The sequence below is a fragment of the Lepidochelys kempii genome, chromosome 2 (assembly GCF_965140285.1).
Source record: "Lepidochelys kempii isolate rLepKem1 chromosome 2, rLepKem1.hap1, whole genome shotgun sequence".
Taxonomy (NCBI): Eukaryota; Metazoa; Chordata; order Testudines; family Cheloniidae; genus Lepidochelys; species Lepidochelys kempii.
In genome coordinates this window covers 183,356,304-183,381,003 of record NC_136381.1, presented here as the reverse complement: position 1 = coordinate 183,381,003, position 24,700 = coordinate 183,356,304, and the positions used below count along the sequence as shown (strand labels likewise).

General features: G+C 41.3%; 1 protein-coding gene across 7 annotated transcripts in view; it reads right to left on the bottom strand.

Moving 5' to 3' along the window:
- PDE1C (phosphodiesterase 1C) overlaps nucleotides 1–24,700 on the bottom strand; it is a 419,371-nt gene that overhangs the window by 215,540 nt on the left and 179,131 nt on the right. For 5 of the 7 annotated variants that reach the window (XR_013635379.1, XR_013635380.1, XM_073332974.2 and 2 more), the window contains exon 2: nucleotides 17,655–17,681. The exons of the other annotated variants lie outside the window; for them this stretch is intronic. Coding sequence is in view for 3 of the 5 variants with exons in the window: in XM_073332974.2 (XP_073189075.1) it covers nucleotides 17,655–17,681 (27 nt within the window). In the remaining 2 variants the exon portion in view is untranslated. The remainder of the gene's footprint in view (nucleotides 1–17,654; nucleotides 17,682–24,700) is intronic. 7 annotated transcript variants of the gene reach the window in all.

Below are 24,700 nucleotides of genomic sequence, written 5' to 3'. Positions count from 1 at the left end.
GTGAATCTGTTCATTTATCTTCCCATCCAAAGTAAAGTGCCATATCCTAATTATAACTGAGGAAAAGTGCAGCCCTACAGGGCAAATAAAATGTACTTTACAGAAAAGGTTTCTACTTTGTTCATAGCCATTACACCATGAATTTTGCTACTACAAACACTGAGTTCAGTCTACATAAACTGAAATGAGACAGGATGAAGAACACCTTCTATGAAGTGGGGGAAAGGGGAGAGTTTCTTCACATCTCCAGGACGTTGTTTAACAAAAACTGGCCATTTGCTCCAATCTACCTTGTCTCAAAAGTGTAAAATGTGCTTGTCACAAATATTTGTATGTGCCTTGAGGGATAATTTGCCCCAAGAGGGAGTGAGCTCAACCAGAGACAGGGAAATCACCCCACACTTCCTTTCCATTTGGTGGGAGCATTTTAATAATCCCAAGGGTCACTTGAGAGCCCTCTCCAGCACATGCTAGAGGGACTCAACTTGAAAGTGAGACACATTTTGAAAGCTAGGAAGCAGGGTTACATTTATTTTCTCCATTCACAGAGAAGGTTCCATAAGTGAAAGTTCATTGACCCATTAGCCCCATGAATGTCAAATACTAACTTGTTTTCTCTTTCTCTCTCTCCCCCTCCCCCAAAAGAATTCTGTCCTTCAGCTTGACCGCTGAACTAGAGAGGGATTAAAACAACTCATTACCAATTCAAATAAAATTTGAGACAAAACAAAGACACTGGGGTTTTGAATTAGTCACAGAATTGCTGCATTTTAGGATAACTTAAATGACCAAATTTTTGTAATTACCCTAGTGCTTCGAAACTTGTCTAGAACTTGCCTAGTACAGCTCATACATTACAAATGCTAAACGGTAAGGTCAATGGACTAACTACACAGTGCTGTAAGAACCAGAAGTTGGTCCAGAGCTCATGTGATTATTGGCTTAAGAATCAGATCTAATTTATCATTCTGTAAAATCCATCTCAAGTTATTTTTTGTTGTCTTTCTTCTTCATTTTATTCCCCATAGACAGCAGGATGCTCAAAAAACAATGCATGGTGACATGACATAAAAGCAGTGAGTTTACTGATTAAGATCCCAGATCCTATAGTTTCCCATTTATTTTTGCTGCCTTTTTTCTTTCAGCAGACTGGGCAGGGGGGTGGAGGAGAGGAGGGCTCAGGGAGTAAAGACTAGAGTTTGTCTTCCTTGTGGCGTAAAATAAAGAAAGGCCAGTTGAGATTCACCCTGCAAGACAGGAAGCAAAGGGGGGCGGGGGAAGAGGGACCTGCTGGTGTGAAGGGAGTAGGAAACAATGCTTGAGTGAGGGGGGATTTTGGAGGTATAAATGGAGAAAGAAATAATGTCACTAAAATGTTATTTTTTTTATTGGTTTTCTGAACAGCACTGTGTTTCCAAGACCAGTGCACACACACTACAAACAGTGCCAGTATATAAAGAAAATACACTATTAAGAAAAGTAAGCCTTAGAAGCAAAATGATCTATTCCAAGCCTCTACCTCTGCTAATATTTGTACCATGTGCCATAAGAAATAAGGCTGTTGAATTGTGGTCCCAAGCAGTTATCATCCAGCGCCAGAGACTGAACCATCTATTTCACCACAGAACACAGGTACCCAGTGTGGAAGCTTACTCCACACCAACCTACTAACGTACCTTGTACGTGAGCAAGAGGACACATCTCTACAGAGTGACAAGGGGTAGGTTAGTGTCTGCATCTGCTCAGTTCTTGGCATTTTTTTTTCTAGAAATTGTGACCATCAACAAATTTTACCTCATTTTTATCAAATAGATTTTGCTGCCTTTGTATCTAACAAAACTATTTCTGAGAGTTGTATAACAGGAAAATTATCTCTGAAGAATCCTGGGGTCATAACAGAAAGTTTAGAACATTTTTAACTGATCTCTTTATTAGGTTTCCATTATTCATCTCATAGAAATTATGTATACATTAAATACTGAGAGAGATTCTCTCTCACACACACACACGCACACATACATACTCCTAATAATCCAATGCTCAATACATTCTATAATAAAGGATCTGCAACAGCTACAATTAGAGTGGAACACTTAATATGCATTCTACCTAAGGTAGAGATATGTTCAACACGTGTAAAGGACGAAAACTGCACAATCCAAGAATAGGGCAAACCAGTAAAATCAAATAAATGCCAACCGGAACTTGATCCCAAAACTCAAAAAGAAGCCACTCTAAATCTATTTCAAGGTATGATAAGGTTCAGTTTTCTTTTCTCCCCATTGCTTTCCATTTTCACACTTCCACATTTCCTGGCTCCAGCTGGCAGAAGCAGAAGAGCCAAAATACCACAAACAAAGGCTATTCTTCATCTAATCTAACTCAGCTATTTATAGAGTGTCAGTCACCATGGTATATAAGTGGTGAAAATCAACTCTCCAGTTGCCTCTTTCCAGACCTCTAGACAACAATTCAACAACGAGGACAGAAGCAGACTGTACTGGGAGTCTCATGAGACTGCTTATTCCCCCCTTATCAGATTTCTCCAGCCCAACTTGACAGACTCAAGAGTTTTAGAGAATCATCCATACGTCTAGAAGTATATTTTACTGACCCTCTAATTGATTTCTGAAGTTCTCCTATCACAAGAACAGTTTAATAATTAAATACTGAATACAATATTTTTATCCATATGTATTATTATACAAATCACAAAAGCTTAGGCCTGATTTTCATTTCACACCAGCCAGAGGAGAATCAGGTTCTGTGAGTCTGGGACATACTGCAGAAATAACTTCTTATGAACTCTCTCTTTTCCAGCTTCTATGATTCTGCCGCATAAAATGCACCCATTTGGGGAGAAGGTTATTATACCTGTTTCCAGGTGCTGGCCAGAATTTGACCCAAACTTTTGAAACTGCAATACAGAAGCTTTGAAATTTAAGCATCTAATTGGTGTTGCCATGTTTCTAAACACACAGGGTGAAATTCTGTCCCGAGTGGATGACAAACACAAAGGATATTTCACCTTGTAAGTTCCACTGAAATGGTACATAGGTTTTCCCTGGCCCTCCAGAGGTGCCGGAACTATGGATGCTGGGAGTGCAGTAGCATCCCATTTTGAAGTAATAACAACAACCAAATACATGCTTTCCACTTTCAGCACCTCCACTATAAAAATTGTTCCAGCACCTCTGTGGCCCTCTACACAAAGGTGAACTTCACCTAAACGCGAGCATGGAAAAAGCTCAATTACTGCTTTGTTCCATTTTACAACTATCTATCGTAAGGCTTTATACTGATGCCCCTCACCACAGAGTCAAAGCTGACTTATGCTAATTTTATATAAGTTTGAGGAAGCTATTGAAGTTCATTTGTGTGTAATATATCTCATTGTTAGAATAAAGTTCCCCACAATCACAGAAAAATATTTTTAAGTGACATTGGACAATACTTATGATCATTCAACATTTTGTAATACTTTTTAAGTCTTAGGATCTTGTATTTTACTGATTCATGAGTACTCAGAACTGTATAACACCAGGCAGAACAAATGATATGTAGAAATTAAAATGATAGGGGGGTTTTAAAGGAGAAAATAGCAATAAAGGTAAGAGTGAGGGTAGCTGGTTACTGTTTAATCACATTTGGGTAGTTGCTTTGGCCTTCAGAGTATTCTAAAAGACTACTGTCTTTCTCCATTTGCCCCACATTCAGAGTGCAGGTCCCATTGCTCTGAAGAGATTATTTTAATTTCTCAAGTTTGCATTTTTTTTTTGAAGACAGCAGTTGCTGATTACTAACAGCTGGACTTTACCAGCAGTGATTTTATCCAGGAATGATTGCACCACCTTAGCAGGGGAAGGTAGGGCAGGATTCCAGGCACTGTGCATACGGTGCACACAGCCTGTGTAGAGCCCAACTTACAGACACTCCTTGGTATGCAGGTATTAATAAAGGGACTGGCAGAGGTGCTGGAACAATTTGTATATAGAATGGGTGCTGAGAGCCATTGAACCAAACTGTAAACCTGTATATCAGAGGTGGGCAAACTATGGTCCGTGGGGCACATCCGGCCTGCGGGACCCTCCTGCCCAGCCCCTGAGCTCCTTCTCTCTCCCTTGCAGCTTCAGCTCACTGGGCCGCCAGCGCGATGCTCTGGGCAGCGGGGCTGCGAGCTCCTGGGGCAGCGCAGCTGCAGAGCCCGGCCTGACCCGGTGCTCTGTGCTGCGCAGTGGCATGGCTGCTCCAGCCGGGCGGCATGGCTCTAGCACCGCCAGCCACCGGTGCTCCAGGCAGCGCGGTAAGGGGGCAGGGAGTGGGGGGTCTGGATAGAGGGCAGGAAAGTTCAGAGTGGTGGTCAGGGGACAGGGGTGTGGATAAGGGTCAGGGCGGTCAGAGGGCGGGGAACAGGGGGTGTGGATGGGGGCAGAGGTCCCGGGGGGGCAGTCAGGAAGGAGAGGGGGGTTTGGAGGGGTGGCGGGGCAATCAGGGGCCGGGGTTCCAGGGGCGGTCAGGAAGAAGGGGTGTTTGGATGGGGCAGGGTCCCGGGGGGGCAGTCAGGAAGGAGAGGGGGAGTTGGATGGGGTGGCAGGGGGCAGTCAGGGGCAAGGGTTCCGGGGACAGTCAGGAGACAGGGAGAAGGGGTGGTTGGATGGGGCAGGGGTTCCAGGGGGGCCGTCAGGAATGAGAGGAGGGGTTGGATGGGGCGGTGGGGGGCAGTCAGGGGTGGGTGTTCCAGGGGCAGTCAGAGGACAGGGAGCGGGGCGGGGGGGGGGCGGCTGGATGGGGCAGGAGTCCCGGGAGGGGGCCATCGGGGCAAGAAGCGGGGCGGAGGCTGGCCCACGCCTGGCTGTTTAGGGAGGCACAGCCTCCCCTAACCAGCCCTCCATACAATTTCCGAAACCCGATGCAGCCCTCAGGCCAAAAAAAGTTTGCCCGCCCCTGCTGTATATAATGGAAACCACTTCAAGCTAGGGGATGCAGCAGCACTCCCAGCACCAGCAACTATGGAGACTGGAGGGTAGAACATCTGAAGCTCTGCATTTTCTTCAGTCATTCCCACCCCCACCTCACCCCACCTCCCAGACATGTTATAGACTACGGTGTTTTAGGGCAGTGGAAGATGCTTTGGCCTAACAGTATGGCTCTTCCTGAGAAATAAATTTCCCCTACCCTTCCCCCTGTGAAATTCTCCAGAACTCAGGCAAGTATCTTGAGCTAGGCAATGTACACCAGAATTTCCCCTCAGAGAACTGAAGGACAAATTTAATTTAGTTTTGTTTACCTAGAGCTTAGATAGACAATTCCTCAGTTCAGAACTATTCAATGCCTCTGCTATCTTACTATGCTACAAAAACCTACATTAAAAGACACTTATTGTGGTTGCAAACTCAGACGGTAGAAAATGCTATAATTGAAGTTGCCTGTGCAACCTTAATTCAGCCTCTTTGTGCATATGCATTGTAACTTATGAGACTGTCTTTAATTACATTATCACCATGTTTTCAACAGGACCCTGCCTCATTCAGTACATAGTATGGATGGCACTCACTAAAGCTGAAGCTATTCAATATTTTATTTCCTCATCAGTCCTCAGTGTGTGTGGCCTGAGGCCTTATTTACTGCCCAATATTCCAACTTTGCTCTGAAGACAGAATTATTAGTTTCTTCACAGGTGTTTCTACGGCACTCATCACTATCGTATTTGAGTGCTTCACAATCATTAACTTATCTTAACAACACCTGTGTGAGATGAGGTGGTGGTATTATCCCAGGTTTACACATAGGGAACTGAGGCACAGAGTGTTTACAATCAGAAGTGCTCACTAATTTTGGATGCCCAAATTGTGGCACCTAGAACCTGATTTTTCAGATTACTTTACATTAAAGAGCTAGGTGAAATTTTTTCAGCTGTTTATTCACTGTAAATGCAATTTTTGGTTAACCTAAAACGATTTGCAAAGTCATGCTGAATTTGCCAGAGTTTTGACCAAACCAAAAAGTCAAAACGTTTCAGTAATGTTGAAACAAAATGTTTTGTTCCGACCTAACTTGCAATTTTTCATTTAGATTTCAGACATTTGATGCAGGCAAAGGAGGACTAGATTCACAAAACATGGCAGGAGGGAGAGAAGCAGCTCCCTTATATAACCTTTAGCTCAGTAGTTCAAGAACTCATCGGGGTTATGGGAAGCCTGGGTTCAGTTCCACTCTCTGTCTGATAAGGAGAAGGGATTTGAACTTGGGTGTTACACATTGGAGGAGAGTAGCCTTGGGCATGGGGTATTCTGGTCTGGGAATCTCTTATGTTGCTCATATCGTGGTATAGAATGTGCGGCGAACACAGATCACCGTCTAGTGGTCACCTGTATGGTGTTGATGTGCCAACAGGCAGGTAAGCCTTCTGAGATGATGAAGAAGTTTGACATCGACGCATTCCACGTGCCAGGTTTAGCCAACAGGTTTTGTATTGACGTCAGCAACAGAGTCTCGGCTCTAGCTAATCTGCCAAGTGACGTGGAGTTTGCCTGGTCCCTGTTAACTTCTACCCTCAACCAATCTGTTGAACAGATGATTGGCTATAGGCATCCAGCACACTGTCCATGGATATCATAGGATGCTTTCCAGATAATTAAATTGAAGGCTGCAGTCCACCAGTGTGGTGATAAGTGCACTCGTAATCAACTGAAGCGAAAATTTAACACCCTAGCACTCCACAATCACGAGGCATATTATAACCAAATGGCGGATGATGTTGAAGTCGGCTTAGCCAGGGGTGACTTGAAGCCAGCATTCCGCACCATTCGCAACCTCAGCGGTCAAGAGGTAGTCACTACAAATGGCATCCTGAACGACAGCCAAAGCCATCCATGTAAATTGGATGATGACATTCTCTCACACTGGGTGGAACGTTATCACAGTGCCATGAATCACCCTCCAGCTGCCGCTTGTTCAGAGCTGGATGATCTGGCAGTCACTGCGGTTCCAGATCCAGACATTTGTACTGATGCACCAATATTGGATGAAGTGAAATGTGCCATCTCTAAACTGAAAAACAGACGTGCAGCCGGTGTTGAAGGCATCCCCTCAGAGCTGCTAAAATGTGATATTGATCCTGTAACACAATCACTTCTGGCCATTTTTCATCGGGTGTGGAGAACTGGAACCCTGCCAACTGCCTGGAAGGACAGGATTGTGATCTCACTCTATAAGGGCAAGGGACCATGCAGTGAATGTAAGAGCTACAGGCTGATCACCTTGCTTTCCATTCCAGGGAAGGTATTTGCACATGTTTTGCTGGCACACCTGGAGCCTTTGCTACATCAGAAGAGTTTCCCCAACAGTCAGGCTTTACGAGGAACAGATCCACATTAGATGCCATTTTGGCCCTTCGCATGTTGTCGGAGATACACTGCGAGTCCAGGAAGCCCTTGCACGTAGCATATGTTGATCTTAAGGCTGCATTTGATTCTGCCCCAGCCCTGAGCCCCTTCGTGCACCGTGAACCTCTCATCCCTGGCCCCATTCTTTGCTTAGGAATTGGCATTTCTTTCCTTTATTCTTTATAAGTGGTTCTTAGGCGTACATTTCTGTGGGTGCTAGACTGTCTGACTTGTAGACCTTGTCTGCACTGGGTTATTTTACACCAACATAGCTGCATTTGTGCAAGCCCCTAGTGTAGACAATCCATGCCCAGTTAATCATGACTTGTGCCGACACAGTTTATCTCAGTGTGAAACCCAAATGTGGACAAGCCCTATGTAAGGTAAAGACAACTTCACTTAATCTAAAAAATTAGTTTTATAAAAACAGACCCTTAAGACCCACAGAAAAATGTTCCCCTTTATTCTTTTAAATTGAAATTTAAATTCCATTGAAAACACTGTTTTTACAGCAAGGACAAATTTCCATCAAGTGTTCGCAACCCAAACATAACAACACTGAGAACTTGTAAGCATATTAATTGATTTTCATCGTCCAAGATAAGCAATGTGCAGACTGAGAGTCATAAATAGGTAAAGAAATACTTGTTTACAATATATGGCTTTCAGGCTGGCCATGTCCCCAATAATAGAGTTTTGCATTTCCCTCCCTGTGCACATTAATGAAGATTTACCCTTTTAAATTCCTTTCATCTTGGTTACTAGGCTGAAATATTTGTATAATAGTTAAAACAACAAATCCAATTAAATCAGTGTACATCCCCAGTAGTAATGCTCTGCACAGCCATGTCAATAATCCAGTTCTGCCTGCTCTCCAGCCTGGGAGAGGAAAGGAATGTCTTACCGCTCAGCCCCGGCCCCATCCCACAGCCCACAACCCCGCACTCCAACCCTCTGCCCAAGCCCCTCCTACACCCCAAACTCCTCATCTCCAGCCCCACCCCAGAGCCCTCACTCCCAGTCAGAGCCCTCATCGCCCCCCAACCCTCTGTCCCAGCCTCCTCCTGCACCATGAACCCCTCATCCCCGGCCCCACCCCGCAGCCCTCACCTCCACATCCCAATCTTCTGCCCTACCCTGAGCCCCCTCCCACGCTCCAAACCCCTCGGCACCACCAAATGAATTTTGTGTAATAATAATAAACAATGGATAAATTCTTAATAAAGTTACCTAGAGAAAAAGAACAAAAGGATAATTCAGCAAGTGATGGCCTGAGTTCGACACCCTGCTTGCAAACTGACGTTATACAAAAGAAAAATGCAGCAAATCTAAAAGATAAGAAAAGGAGTTTTCATCAATCTTAGCTATCAAGATTTACGTGGTTGGAGTACAATAGCGAATTAGAACTTTTGCTTTTGAGAGTTATTGATCCAAGAGTGCTTGGCTTCTTCTGTATTCAAAAGAGTATTAATAAAGTTGATATTCATAGTTAAAAACATGTTTCTTATGATAGTGATATTGTGCAATATAGGGAAACTGTTAAACGCTTACTGTTTCCAGTCCATTTTTACATTATTTTAAAAAATATATATCAGCTTACAAGGCAGGTGGAGGAGCAGGGGGATGGGACTTGGACCTGTTCTGGGCACCACCAAAAATTATACAAATCTGCCGCCCCTGCTTACCAGTTCCTCCAATTCTCACATGGAGGTTCTCCATCGGATTGGCATTGCAGCATCTGCCATGGGCCATTTACAACAGATATGGAATCAACATCATCTTAGTATGACAACCAAGTTCAGGATTTATTCGAGCTATATCCTTCCCATACTGTTGTACAGCTGCAAAAAATGGACACTATGCTGCTCAGACTGGACAAAGCTGGAGGTTTTCCACACAAAATGTCAACGTCGTCTATTGAGCATAAAGTGGAATGACTTCATCTGTAATGCAGATGTTTATGGTCGCTTGGGTCTACAGACTACTGGGGCCATTGTCTGCAGGCAGTGCCTTACGCTTTTCTGACATGTCGCAAGGATGCCACAAGACATCCCAGCGAACGCTGTTCTCCAGGTGGCTTGTAAATTCCAGGACAAAATTCCACCAACTGAGGGGTGGAGGTGGCCCAGAGGCAGACCCCCTATTACATGGATTCATCAAGTCTGTTTTGATGTTGGACTCTCAGACTGGCAAGCCTTTGCAGTTGCATAGGAACGGATCAAATGGCGAATGAGCGCTACGGCCGACGGTCTGGCTAAGCGTTGAAGAGAGAGAGAGAATCTCTCATATTGAAGCTGTTCCACATTTTCTAACTCACTAACTAGTCATTGGACAAGGATGTGAACTTGGTCTCCCACATTCCGTATTAGGTGAGTGTCCTAACCACCAGGCTATAGAGTCATTCTTAGTCTCTTTCCCTGCCCCATTCATTATCCATTGCCATTATAAAGGACTATGAACTGCCACTATGAATAACCTGATCTGCAGCCTTACTAGCCAGATATTAGTTTTAGAGCCTGATCCTGTGAGGTACTGAGTGCTCTTAACTCCTGTTGAAGATAGTGGGAGTTGAGGATGACCAGCACCTTGCAAGATCAGGTTCTCAAAAGGATAAATGCTTTTTCTATTAGTTATTAAACTGTAATCCTCTAATGTACCATGGATGCATCATATATGTTGCTGGAATTTTGTCTGCTTATTAAATATATATTTTTAAAATTACTTAATTTGAGCTGAGCAGTAGTTTAATTACTTGCAGAGTTTAAGGAATTAAGGATTTTTTTTTAAATTTGTAATTAAGATAATTTTGCAAGGTCAGTAGATAAGCTATAGAAATTAAATGTCAGAACTAAATAATAGTGGACTAAGTATATTGTCAAATGAAACAAAATGCCAGATGCCAAGACTTATTCCATGCCATGCTGATATTTTTAAAGCATATTACGGATAACAGTTGCCACCTCTGACTGCCCGTTCCATCCTTTAAATAATCAACGTCCTTAAGTATAGAACTTCCATTTTTTTCCATTGCTTCACTAGAATAAAGATCAGAATTAACTCCACACATCTTCCCAGGACAACAGTACACATGGTAACAATGCCATATCCTAAAAGTATAAAGGGAAAAGATTTATTCAAGGAACATTATACTAGACCAAAACCTCAATAGGCACATAAATAAGCAATTACCCAAAATTAGGCACTTAAAGAACTAAATATTTGCACGCTTCCTTAGGACACCATCCACTTGAATATCATCTGTCCATCTAAAAGATTTATTATTATGAGTAACCCTGAAGATTATAACTAAAAAGTATTAGAGAGAAAGAAAAACATTCAGTTGGTTTGTTTTTTTTGACATTTGACTTTGTATATGGCTCGTGTGACTGTTGTACTTGTGGTGGACAGACCTCAATAGTGAGGCAAAATAACATTCGTAAAACTATTTCAACTTCTATCTTTTAATATTAGGTAATTACAAACTTGTTTGTGCCTTTACTGAATATTAAGATGCACCACGAGTATGTTATAGCCAGGGTACTTGAAATAGAACAATACCATTTATATTTAATTAGTTGTGTTGCAAAATGTTCAGGCTGGTTAAAGAAATTGCAGGAGGCTTCTGCTTCTATCTCCGAAGGACAAGCAAATGTCAGGAATTTAACCAACCCCTCCTTAGCATAAAACCAAGTTTCTTATCCCTAAGAGTGCTATACCAACTCAGAAAAACTGCATTTTTAAACTTTACTTTGCTTTAACTTTATACTAGTGTAAGCAGAGACAGGATGAGATCTACCCTGACATCTGGTGGTGAGTCATGGTGGGTTGTGGAAAAGAACTTCAGGGGCTGATCTCATTTGCATAGGCACACCCACCCCGCCTAGATGATCACTTTGGCTGCTGTAGGAGCCCCAGTTTCTCTGTTGTTGGGACAGGAATAAACTGTTATTACCTTGATTATGTGAATCAAGGACAGTGGAACTGTAGCTGGCCTTTTGTTATGATGGAGGGACTCACCATCAACTAAGCAGCACTCGCTAGGCAAGGGTCATGGGTTCCAAAACCCAGTGAATGGAGAGAGGCTGGGGACAGATATTAATACCTGGTGGTATGGGCCCCTTGGGTGAGGGCCTTACATGCTAATTGCACTTCCTTCTCTCTCTCCACTGTGGAATATCAGAACTAATTTTGATTCCATTAGGAGTCAAGTTACAGGCTACTGAGCTGAATTCACTTTGGGCCAATGGTGTAACAGCACTGAGGCTCCCCTACTACAAGCTGAAATCACAAAAGAGCTAAACTTACTAAGAGCTGAAATCACTGAGTGTTGTGTTAAGTAGTGGGGGAGCCTGAAGATATAGTGCGGAGCAGTTTGCGGGACGGCTGGCAGAGCAGAGCAGTTCATGGGATGGCTGGAGCGGCTCATGGGGGCGGCTGGCAGAGCGGAGCGATTCGTGGGACGGCTGGTGGAGCGGAGCCCCATGGAGAGGTGGGGCAAATCAGCTTTGGATCATGTAAGGTGCCCCTTAACCTCCCCCCCCATCTCCACCCAGGTTGGGAGGTAAAACTCTGCAGATAAACTTTCAAACTCTGGGGCTGCCCTGACCAGGGACAGAGACTTTTGGGTTGTTGGACTTTTGGGACTTTGGGTGATTTGGGGTTGCTGGACTCAAGAACCAAAAGGAAAGGACACGCCCCAATTTGCTTGGGGTGGGCTTTTGCTCATGGGTCATGTTATGAATCCTGTTGGTGGTGTTTCCCCAACATAATTCCACATTGTTTCTCTCTGTTATTAAAAGGCTTTTGCTACACTCAGACTCTGTGCTTGCGAGAGGGAAAGTACTGCCGCTTGGAGGCACCCAGCGGGGGTGGTATATATTTGTCCCAGGTCACTGGGTGGGGGCTCGAGCCGGTGTTACATTGTGTTATTGGAATGGAACCCCTAGATACCGAACCCGGCCCTTGTTGCTGCCAACTCTGGGCAGAAGGGTTACACTAATTTATTTTGTGCTACATTTAAAATAAGTATTGGTTATTGAAATTTGTGCTTTGTACAAAATATTTAATAGCAAAACAGATTGTAACTCTAAGGCAGTTGAGTCATGAGAGAACCACAAGAGTGTTTTATCTAAACTAGAACATCTCTCTTTGTATAAGATACCAGTTGGTACAAATGTAATCCTTATCTCAAGAACAGAAACCATGTAAAACATTCATATTTTAGGAAGAGACCTGATTGTGGAAAGGAACGTAGGGTTGTGTTATCAGAGCAATAAATCTAGGAATAAAGTAGGCCTATACTAACTCCCTTTTCTTTTCTACGTGTGTGTTTAAAACTCCAGGAAAAACATGAGTAGCTGGAAATGTTTTAAACCTTTTGTTTGTTTCTAAATATGAAAATGGCTAACCTTTGTGAAATGCATACTTGCAAATATGTTAACAAAATGCAAAGCTCCTAATATCATTGCTATGTAAATGGCTAAATGCTTTATGTACCAACTTGGAATCGAATGACCTTGCTAAACTAATTACTGATGTAAGAGGCCATTTAAGTACAGAATATTTATATTAATGGAGAATTAATTAACTGGCAGTGTTCAGGCAATATAGCTGGAGCCGTATCAGTTCCAGGATATTAGAGAGATAAGGTAGGTGATATGATCTCCAAAGTCATGAAGCCAATGAATGAATGACCGCAACCAATTTAAATTTAAACAAACCTGAAAGAGGTATGTTTTCCCAATTTCATGGAAATAGGAAGGAAAAATGGCACATAGATGGAGGGGCAGCCAGGCCACATTTCAGTGAGTGACATTGCTACCTGGAGCATAGGATCAAGTGCCACTCAAACATCAGTAGGGGGATGGGGGAAAAAAGCCTTGTAAAATTTGTTAAGGGTTTTGTTTGTGTGTTTTAACTTTCGGGTCATACATCTTAAAGGGCGCTATCAGAAACCTGAAGTTTACAAAAGTGTTTTTTTTTAATCAAGTTGATAGTACCTCTTTAATGTTTTTGCATGGTCTTATTACAAAGCTTTTTTCCACATCACAGCCACATTTTTATATAGCTTAGTAACATTTTCTGTCTTATGTTGTATCTCATGTGCATACTAGCAGCTATTTTAAAAACAAACTGATCGATAAAATCTCATGAGTTTGCTACTATTCAGTTCTTTAGAATGAGTTCACTCATGAGTTGCATTTGCATCTCAATACTGCATGCAGAAAAGCCAGATTAGACAATTAGCCAATGTGCAACAATCAAAATAGCAATGCAAATATTCTAATGGGCCAGACCAAACTACAGAAATATGTACCCTATGCACAGGGCCAATACAAGGACTATGCACCACTTAAGTCTCATTTTCAGAGCTTAAGTGGGTGTTAAGTGGTGCACAACCCTCATGGTGGGCTCACTGTATAGGGGTGAATTTTACCTAAACAGATGATAAATCCAATCAGGCAGATACCTGCTCAATGCTTCCTGAAAGGTGCTGGGTGCCCTAAATATCCATAGACTTCTATAGTAATTGAGGGTGCTAAGCAGCTCTAAGGAAGTAATGAGCACTTTACAAGATCAGGCTTCATACAGTTGGGAGATATGAGTGTAATTCAGTCTCAATAATGGAACAGAACAGTCCTGTCATACGAAAAGTGACAACAACTTGGGATCTGACAGTCCTAGCAAGTTTCTTCCTCTGTGCTAGTTATTTGTTTATCTACCCTGTAAAATATCTTAGGTAACGATCTAAATATATATATATATATATATAGTCGTCACTAACGCAAGGTTAACTAGATGTGAAGATAACAGATGGCCTACATACTGATTAAAATAACCTGTGTCTCTGGTCCTGCAATGACTAATTTGCATCACAGCTCACTAGTTCAGGTACTAAATGGGGACTATTGAATTTAGGATTGCTTAGATATCTGTGGAACTGCCAAGTTTATGAAGAAAATTATATCAATCTACAGTGGTTTTTAAAGCATTTGAGTTACTCTTGCAATAACTGCAATAATTGCAAGAGTCTGTATTTGCCATACCCTATTACAATTTTAGTACAACTCAGATAATATAGTGATGAGGGCCATATAAGTATACAGGTAGCAGACCATGATAGTACTTTAGATGATGATCTACATTTGAAAAAATAATAGTGCAGAAGACCAATCCAAGCTGTTGCTTATTGTATGGCAAATATGACATTGAATGAGACATGAAAACGTCATTAAGGTAGTTGAGCAAATTTCACTTGCAGGAGAATCTTTTGCATTGTTTTTCTAATAAAACCATAAGGTATATATCACAAAATCTAAAACCAATAAAAATCATGATGATTACAATCCTTCATTTGTAAGAATGTGTTTCTTTTGTCTGGATTGAACTTCTCAAGCATCCTTGGCCAGTGAATAAAAAATGTATTGACAGTGCCTAAAACTTTGTACGAATTGTAAATCCAAGTAGTCTGTGTACAAATTACAGTGTATATTAGGGTGAACAGATGCATAACAGATGCATAATAGCTTCAGTCTTGAGGGCAACCATTTAATAACACTTGAAAATTTTTCATACTGGAATGTTATTAGGGCTGCCTGGAAAAAAATAATTCCATTTGGTGAAAAATGCCGAAGTTTTGGCATTTGGTGTCATTCAGCATCAGGATGAAACTGAGACATTTCGAATTTTTTTGCAGAAAACTAGAGAGAGGTTTCAGCAAATCAGCATTTTCTGATGAAAACACATCTCATCAAAAATTCCCAAACAGTTGCAAATATTACTTGAATCCATCATATATAAAGATATAAGAGAATAAAATCGAATATGTATTTGCATACACTGTAAGACTGCCACAATGTCTCACCTCAGCCAAGACAGGTTATAAGGATCCGGCTGCCCTGGGCAAAACAGAAAGCTGCCACCCTCTGTTACTCCAGTATTTTGCTCCATGACGTGATGATCTGTTCTGTTCATAGGATAGAGCTGGCCTCAATATAAATCAGTCCTTAAGACTGTAAGGTGCTCAGAGCATGGATATTTCCCTCCAATATTTTAACTGCTGCCAACGATCTATACATCACTATATAAATAATTAATAATTAACAATACTACCATCAGTAGATAAGCATATGAAACTAGATGCCAAAGCAAACAAAAGACCATTACAGCTGTCGCCCTTCTGGGTTTGGTGACATTTGAAATCATAGATTCTTTTGTGTGGAAGAAAGAAAGAAAAAAGACATGATTAATGAATAAAGAAAGACTGGAATCAAATCATTTCCATATTTTTGGAAACCCCCATTCAAAAGATAGCAGCCCAAAGTGGTACCTAATTGTATTTCCATCCTACAGCATCCTTTCCTGGAAGTACTGGAGCACATTAAGCTTCCGCCTCAGACCGTCATACATATAATTTCCTTTGCAATGTGATACCTTTGTCACACAGCGGGTGGCAAATCCAAGATTGAAGCTCAAAGCCAGCCATTCAGGCAAGCAGAGCCTCTTTTCCAGGCACAACGACTAATTTGCTGCAGTACACAATATTCTGGCTGACATCCATCACTTGCTAAAAAGATTATCATTACTAGAGGCTAAGTAATTGCTGTGCACAGGCTCCTGCAATGACCTCTTACCTCCACGGGGCCAGTACCAATTGTCTCATAACACAAGGCCAAAAAGCATATATATCCTGTTGTGGAAAGCGTGGATTTCACCAGCCAACAGACACTGATACCAGCACAAGACACAAACTACACACACTACACATGCAGAGATAAATCAGCAATGGAACAAAAATCCCAAAAGACATAAAACTTAACCCCCATTAGTGGTGAGAAGGAAGAGTAACTGTATATGGATTAAAAACACACAACCAGATATGCCATAAACATCTCTCGCACATTTCAGTTCTCAGTTAAGTTGATAAATACATGGATAGTGGGCTAACTTCTATGAACTTATATTCTAATTCACCTCTCTTCTGATGCTTACAATGGTAGCTTAAGTACCTCCTCACACAAAAAACCCCACCACCTGAACACACACACTCACACCACTGCCATAGTAACATATATAGAAAACACAAATTAGATTGTTTACTCAGGTCAATGCAAGCAATACAAAATATGTACGTAGTGATCGTTCAGCTTCCAGGAAATTATTTTCTGCCCCCTATGAACCATCTCACAGCAGCCAAACACCTCTCACTACAAGCACACCTATTACGAAATAATTAACTAGCGGATCAAATCAGCAGCAAGTGAAACATGAGAGAAATAGAGTTCAGCTAAACACAGACAAACAGCGCAGGTTCTACTATTGGGGCACCTACCCAGTCAGAAACATACGTTTACCTTCATTCAAATTCTTTACAACATTGAATGCTGTTTACTTAACACAATAGCTTTCCCAGATGATAAATTCATGTACAGCAGCTGTTCCAGTGTCCCACAATGTGCAGGGTACAATTGCACAGTCCAATACAGAGATCTCCAAAGCAGCAGAAGTAGGACCTCACTGGAATAGCCACAACACAGCACTGAGGGGCAGATTCAGAAGCATCTTCAGGGCTAAATCCTTCACAGTGCAAAATACCCTCAACTCCCACTGAAGTCAATGGGAATGCACAGCACTTTGCAGGATTGAGCCCCCAATCAATAATCTGATACAGCATTACGGCAAATTGCAGTGTCACACGCTAAAACTTCGAGCTAGAGTCACCACTGCCAATCACACCATCTGAAAGCAAACAAAAGCCATGCTCCCCAGAGAGCAATGAATCAGACAACCACTATTAAGCTTTCCTACGGCAAAGACACTGTAAGATAACTCGATATTTTGGCAGTACTAGGGTCTGTTTATCAATGGGATCCCAATCTTCCTTAGGTCTCCTGCAAAGGCACATGTCATCAGCAAGACTAAAAGCGAACAAATCCAATTTTTTTTTTATTACTGCATGTGTACTGCTAAAAGCAAGAACTGGCAGATCTTGCCGAAGGAATTGAGAGAAAATTTCTTAGGACTCACAACCAAATCATTCAGCCCTTACGCAGACAAAACTCCCACTAACGCCAATGGGAGTTTTGAGGAATAAGTACAGGATTGTGCCTCAGAGAGGGCAACTGTCTGTGAAATTGATTCCCATGATGAACAAAACCAATACGCCAGATACAGTAAAAACCAATACATGAAAGTAAATTCTTTCTTCAACCTCTTTAAGGGACAGTCGACTTACAAACACCTTCAGAGTCTTCTGTGACTTACTCTTACCTCTGTGATGTTTTCTTGTATTTTCTCCTGCAGGAAAAACATAAATAAAAGTGAGATAAGGAGGTCAGGCCTTTGAAAACCCCACAGAAAGAATGGACCAATACTGCCAAATCAGAAGCATTCACGTATCAGAAGCTAAGGCACAGTAATCTCTGCAATGGGGAAGCTCCAAATCTAATAACCCTTTTTCTTCCCAGTGTTGGTCTGCTGAAACAAATCTTATCCAGCTGTAATTTCAATGAGTGATAAGGGCCCAGTCCCACTTACACTGATGTCAATGGTGGTTTGGTTCTTTTGCCATTAACTTCAGTTGAAGCAGGAGCAGGCATGGCATGTGTGTGTATGTGTGTGCATGCACGCGCGAGCGAATGTCCCTGTACATATTGCTGCTTTTTGTGAGACAGGCCCAGAACAACAAAGCAAAAAAGGTATTATTTAAAACTAAAAACCATAAAAATCAGAAAATGCATGGACACAAGGAATGGAATGACATTTTATTTTTAATTGAAGGCATGGACCCTGTATCATGGTTGCCAAATGGTAAACCCTCTACTATCTTTAGATAGTACAAATTTGGTACAACAATCTCTGTCCCATACTCAGATGTTTTTAGACAATGAGCAATATTGGACTAATGAAACTTCTGGATATTTAGTTTTAAAAGTTTGAAAATATTTAGTTAAGGCTTTCCTGTGTGAAAATTCATTTGTTAGAATCCTCACACACAAGAGTAGAACAACAAAACATTCACAAACAGTAGCATCGAGACTTAATGGATTATTGTCTACTACTGACATTCACAAAACCGTGATATACAAAGAGAAAAGCTCAAAGTCACTTGAAGTTATCTAACACTAGAGCACTAATTTTAATTAGAGCTGGGCAGAAAACGGAATTTCTGTTTCATGGAGGATTTTGAGATTCCAAAATTTGTTTTCAATCCAATTCAGAACAGAAACCCAAAGTTTCAAAATTTTCTGTGAAAGAAACTTTTTAAAAAATTCATTTCAGATCAACTGAAACATTTAATTTATTTTAAGACAATTTAAAATTCTAAATGAAAAGTCATTTAGAAAGGAAAAACATCAAAACAATTTGTTCAGAAAATGTTGAAACATCCTGTTTTAACACTATCAGAACTTTTTACTTCACGACAACATTTAGACAAAATTACATGATTCCACAAGGTATTTTGATTTCAACTGCATTTTCCAACCAAAAACTGTTCCTTCCAAGTTTTCTAGCCAGCTCTAATTTTAATTTCTTTAACAGAGATGGACCTACATTATGGTGCTGTTTGCATTTGACTCACATTTCACTCTTCTACTCACTTGTAGATTTCTATCATTAAAAAAAGACTCACAAAGCACTCTTTCATCTGAGATCAGTATATTGCATTAGAACAGTGGTTTTCAACCTGTGGTCCACGGACACCTGGGGGGTCTGCAGACTATGACTAAGATTTCCAAAGGGGTCTACACCTTCATTAGAAATTTTTTCAGGGTCCACAAATGAGGGCAACAAAGGTGTGATAAGATTATGATGCTCAACAGATGGCTCAGGCACTGGTGCTATAAGGAGGGCTTTGGGATATATGGCCGTTGCGAAGCATTCATGGACAGAGGACTGTTCTCTTGGGATGGACTTCACCTGAGTAAGGAAGGAAATAGACTTCTAGGATAGAGGCTGGCACAACTGATTAAGAGATCTTTAAACTAGGAATCTGGGGGAGATGGTTGGGAGATGTCCAGGTAATCTCCACGCTGGATTTTAACATTGAGAGGAAAGAAAACTAAGTAAGAAAGGCTACAGCCGTGGATAGGGGAATGGACATAAGGAGGAAGGGTAGTGTACATACCAGCCTAATAGGTGATACTGGCTGTAGAATGTCTGTGCCTAATCGGGTAAAGAATGTGAGTGAGGCCAAACAGCAAAAATTAAGATGTTTGTACTCTAATGCAAGGAGCCTCGGTAACAAAATGGAGGAACTAGAGTTACTGGTGCAGGAAGTGAAACAAGATATTATCGGGATAACAGAAACATGGTGGAATAGTAGTCATGACTGGACTACAGTTATTGAAGAGTATGTGCTGTTTAGGAAAGACAGAAATAAAGGCAAAGGTGGTGGAGTAGCACTGTATATCAGTGATGAGGTAGACTGGAAAGAAATAAGAAGTGATGGAATGGATAAGAGAGTCTATCAGGGCAAAAATCACATTGGGGAAGAAAGCAACTAGAGCCTCCCCTAGGATAGTGCTTGGGGTGTGCTATAGACCTCCGGGATCCGATCTGGATATGAACAGAGACCTCTTTAATGTTTTTAATTAAGTAAATACTAATGGGAATTGTGTGATCATGGGAGACTTTAACTTCCCAGATATAGACTGGAGGACAAGTGCTAGTAATAATAATAAATAGGGCTCAGATTTTCCTGGATGCAATAGCTGATGGATTCCTTCACCAAGTAGTTGCTGAACCAACAAGAGGAGATGCCATTTTAGATTTAGTTTTGGTGAGTAGTGAGGACATCATAGAAGCAATGGTTGTAGGGGACAACCTTAGTTCGAGCGATCATGAGCTAATTCAATTCAAACTAAACGGAAGGATAAACAAAAATAGATCTGCAAAAAGAAAAGGAGTACTTGTGGCACCTTAGAGACTAACAAATTTATTTGAGCATAAGCTTTCGAGCTACATGCATCCGATGAAGTGAGCTGTAGCTCACGAAAGCTTATGCTCAAATAAATTTGTTAGTCTCTAAGGTGCCACAAGTACTCCTTTTCTTTTTGCGGATACAGACTAACACGGCTGCTACTCTGAAAAATAGATCTGTGACTAGGGCTTTTGATTTCAAAAGGGCTAACTTTAAAAAATTAAGGAAATTAATTAGGGAAGTGGATTGGACTGAAGAACTTATGGATATAAAGGTGGAGGAGGCCTGGAATTACTTCATGTCAAAGTTGCAGAAACGATCAGAAGCCTGCATCCCAAGAAAGGGGGGAAAATTCATAGGCAGGAGTTGTAGACCAAGCTGGATGAGCAAGCATCTCAGAGAGGTGATTAAGAAAAAGCAGAAAGCCTACAAAGAGTGGAAGATGGGATGGATTAGCAAGGAAAGTGACCTTATTGAGGTCAGAACATGGTGGGATAAAGTGAGAAAGGCCAAAAACCATGTAGAGTTGGACCTTGCAAAGGGAATTAAAACCAATAGTATAATAGCCATATAAATAAGAAGAAAACAAAGAAAGAAGAAGTGGGACCACTAAACACTGAGGATGGGGTGGAGGTTAAGGATAATCTAGGCATGGCCCAATATCTAAACAAATACTTTGCCTCAGTCTTTAATGAGGCTAATGAGGACCTTACGGATAATGGTAGGACAACAAATGGGAATGAGGATATGGAGGTAGATATTACCACATCTGAGGTAGAAGCCAAACTTGAACAGCTTAATGGTACTAAATTGGGGGGTCCAGATAATCTTCATCCAAAAATATTAAAGGAACTAGGACATGATATTGCAAGCCCATTAGCAAAAATTTTTAATAAATCTGTAAACTCAGGGATTGTACCGTATGACTGGAGAATTGCTAACATAGTTCCTATTTTTAAGAAAGGAAAAAATGTGATCCAGGTAACTACAGGCCTGTTAGTTTGACATCTGTAGAGATTCTGTGGCCTGCGTTGTGCAGGAGGTCAGACTGGACGATCATAATGGTCCCCTCTGACCTTAAAGTCTATGATTCTAAAAAAGGTTGAAAACCACTGCACTAGAAAACCTTGCAGTATCATAGGTAACAGTGTTAGGAAAGGGAAGGTTGCCTGATTTTCAAAAAGCATTATTCTGTATTGGTGGTATAATTTCCACACCTGCACTCCCATTACAGTCACTTTACATATGCAAACCAAGTTACTGATTTTGTTTATAGATATATAATTTGCATGGTATGGGTGAAAACAATGTAGTTAAAGGAACAGCTGTTTACAGGCTCAGTATCACTAATGCATGCATGCTTGTCTTTAAAAGAAAAAAAAAACTGTGTGCCACCAACAGCTGCAGGCATATAGCAATAAATTTATGGTATGCCTGCATTTCCATCCAGTGTTGCAAAAACAAAGTCTGTTGCTGCTGATCATCAAAGCTGCTCGGGGAAGGAATTGACACTGTAAAGTTAAGTTTTCAAAAACAGCCTCTAATATGCAATCAAAAATAAGAGAATTTAGACATCTACCTGTTTGCACTTGCCTCCCACACAAGATCAGGTAGTTAGGACACACAATAGCACAAGTCATAAATTAGAGGCTGATTTAAGACTCCTTTGAAAACATTCTCAGAATCCACTAGTGACTAGAATCATCAATATTCATGTGAGCTTACACACTGAAAGACTACCTTGAGTTAACAAGCAGAAATGGTCAGGAATGAACAGCAGCTCCCTCTGCAGTTGTCTCATTTGCCTACACGTAGGGAAGGGTGGGACGGGCTACCAAATTAATCTCATTACAGGAGGAATCTGATCTGAAAGGAGAATGTTGGAACTAAATTAAACTTACTCCTTGGGGGATTCTGTGTCAAAAAATTTAAAATTCTGTGCCCCAAAATTAAAAATTCTGCAAAATTCTGCACATTTTGTCAAAATAACGCAATATAATCACACCAGTTTCAATTTTTTGGCAAGTTATTTAAACTACAATACACAAAAAAGTCACAATAACTATTCAGCATTTCCTTAACACATGAAAGTTAAGTTACAAACATTTGGTAACTAATAACCTGCATCCAGTTATAATCCTAGATTTTCATTTAAACTACATTACAGAACACTAAACAGAAAAAAAAAAAAGAAAAAAAAAGGAGAATGTCATTTTAAATTGCTCAGACTTTCACACATGAAAGTCATACAGTTTTGCTAATCATTGTCCTGGACCTGACTGAGTACTTTGGGAAGTGCTTGGTTTTGATTATCCTGACATTTTATTGACTGCTTGGTAAATGTATTATTTGCCCTCAAAGTCCTCTTTTTTAAAGGAGTAAGTAAAATAAATCCTGAGCTGTAATCTAACCCCATTCTGCCACTTTGGCACAGGAAAAAAGTGAGAAAGCACATAGATCTTCTTAGCTGATTCCCTTACTGTCATTTATAGGGCTTTACATCACTCTGGCAATGTAGGGGCCTTAAAACTTTTACAGGTTTTATGGTCCTAGGGGAATTGACTGAGAATGGGAAGAGTTAACTAACAACAGGAACATTATCAATGTTACTATACAGGCAGGCTGCTACATTTCTGCCTCAGGGAATGAGATCAATTAACCATTAACAGCAACATTAACAAAATGTGGGGTTTTTTTGTTTTTTTTTTTTTAAAAAAGCTATTTTCTTTAATTTAAAAACAAACAACTTTGTAACATGACACTAATATTTAAGTGTTTTTTCAATTCTCAAGAAGTTACGCACATGTTACTAGGCAGGCAGGCTGCTACATTGCTGCCTTGGGGACAGAGCCTTCCTTCTGCATAATAAAAAGACCTACCCCCCTCCATGCCCAGCAAGCCCCAGTGGCAAGTGAGAGGGACAGTCTGTCTTGCTTGTTGGCCAGCCCTGCCCTCCTAATGGTAATCAACATTTCCCCCGCAGACATGCACACCCAGTCCCCCTCCCCCCACAGTGATTTGCATCTCTGAGGCTGCTCCAGGCACGCTGGAACAGATGCACTGTCTGCGATGCCAGGGAAGAAGCGCATGTCCCCCTGCAAATTTCTTTTGCATTTTTCTATGCGGGGGACAAGGGGGGGCCACAGAAATATGCGGGCCACATGAATTCTGTGCCTCCAGGGGCAGAGAATTCTGTCCGGAGTATAAATTTTGGTATTGGGATAAACCTTGTAACAGATAGCTGTTCAGTGGAAACTCACAAGAACCTCTCTTTCTACAAACAAAGGTAACCAGAATGACAGCAGGCTAGTGAAGGCAGTCATGACTAAGATTATGTCATGTTTATTTTTTGTAAAAGTCACAGACAGGTCAAGGGCAATAAACAAAAATTCACAGAAGCCATGATCTGTCTGTGACTTTTGCTGTTGAGGCTCCCTGGGTTCCCCCGCCACCATGGTGGCTGGGAGTTGCAGGGTGACCATATTTCCCAAAGAGAAAATGGGACACCCTCAGCCACTCGCCTGAGGTATCTCCCCACCATCACTGGGACCCTGAGGAAGGCCCCCTCAGGAGTCTGTTACTTGTCACTGTTACCTGTCACTGCCAGCTCCAGAGTCCTGCAGCCCCAGGGGCTAAAGCAGAGAATGTCAGGGAGGTCTCTAAAAAGAAAAGGAGTACTTGTGGCACCTTAGAGACTAACCAATTTATTTGAGCATAAGCTTTCGTGAGCTACAGGTCACTTCATCGGATGTCATGGATTCTGTGACTTCCATGACCGCCATGATATAAATGTAGCCTTAATCATGACTGATGCTGCATTCGTTCTTGTTGTACATCCCATGCTGATGGCCTATGATAGGGTTCAGGGGCTCTGCCAGATCTGGGTTAATAAGGATTTGACTTGAATTCAGCTTCCCTTCTCCTTGCATGGGTGCTCTGGCAAAGGGATATAAGGATCCCATTCAGCAAGTGTTATTAATGTAAATCCATCTATTGTGGAATGCATTACTACAATAAACTGCTCTTAACTTATGTTAAAGAACATACTAGCAGAAGCTGATATTTTTTTTCATACTGAATGAAATTAAGACTCAGACTCAGTGGACCCTCTATTACTTTTATTTAAATCTGCGTAAGTCATGAGTAACTCCGCCAAAGTCAATGTTGTTACAGAAGCCTCAGAGCAGTGCAAGGGCAGACTCAGTTATAATACATGAAGCTGCCAATGGAAAAGGGTGATTCATCTGCAAAAAGATTATATCAGAGCAGAACAAAATGGGGGATGGCTACAATAAAGCCTCTGAAGCAAATGAAATAAAGTCAATGTATCAACTGAGCCAGTTGCTTCACTATCCATACTTCTGAACAGATAAGGCAAATTTCACACCAAGGC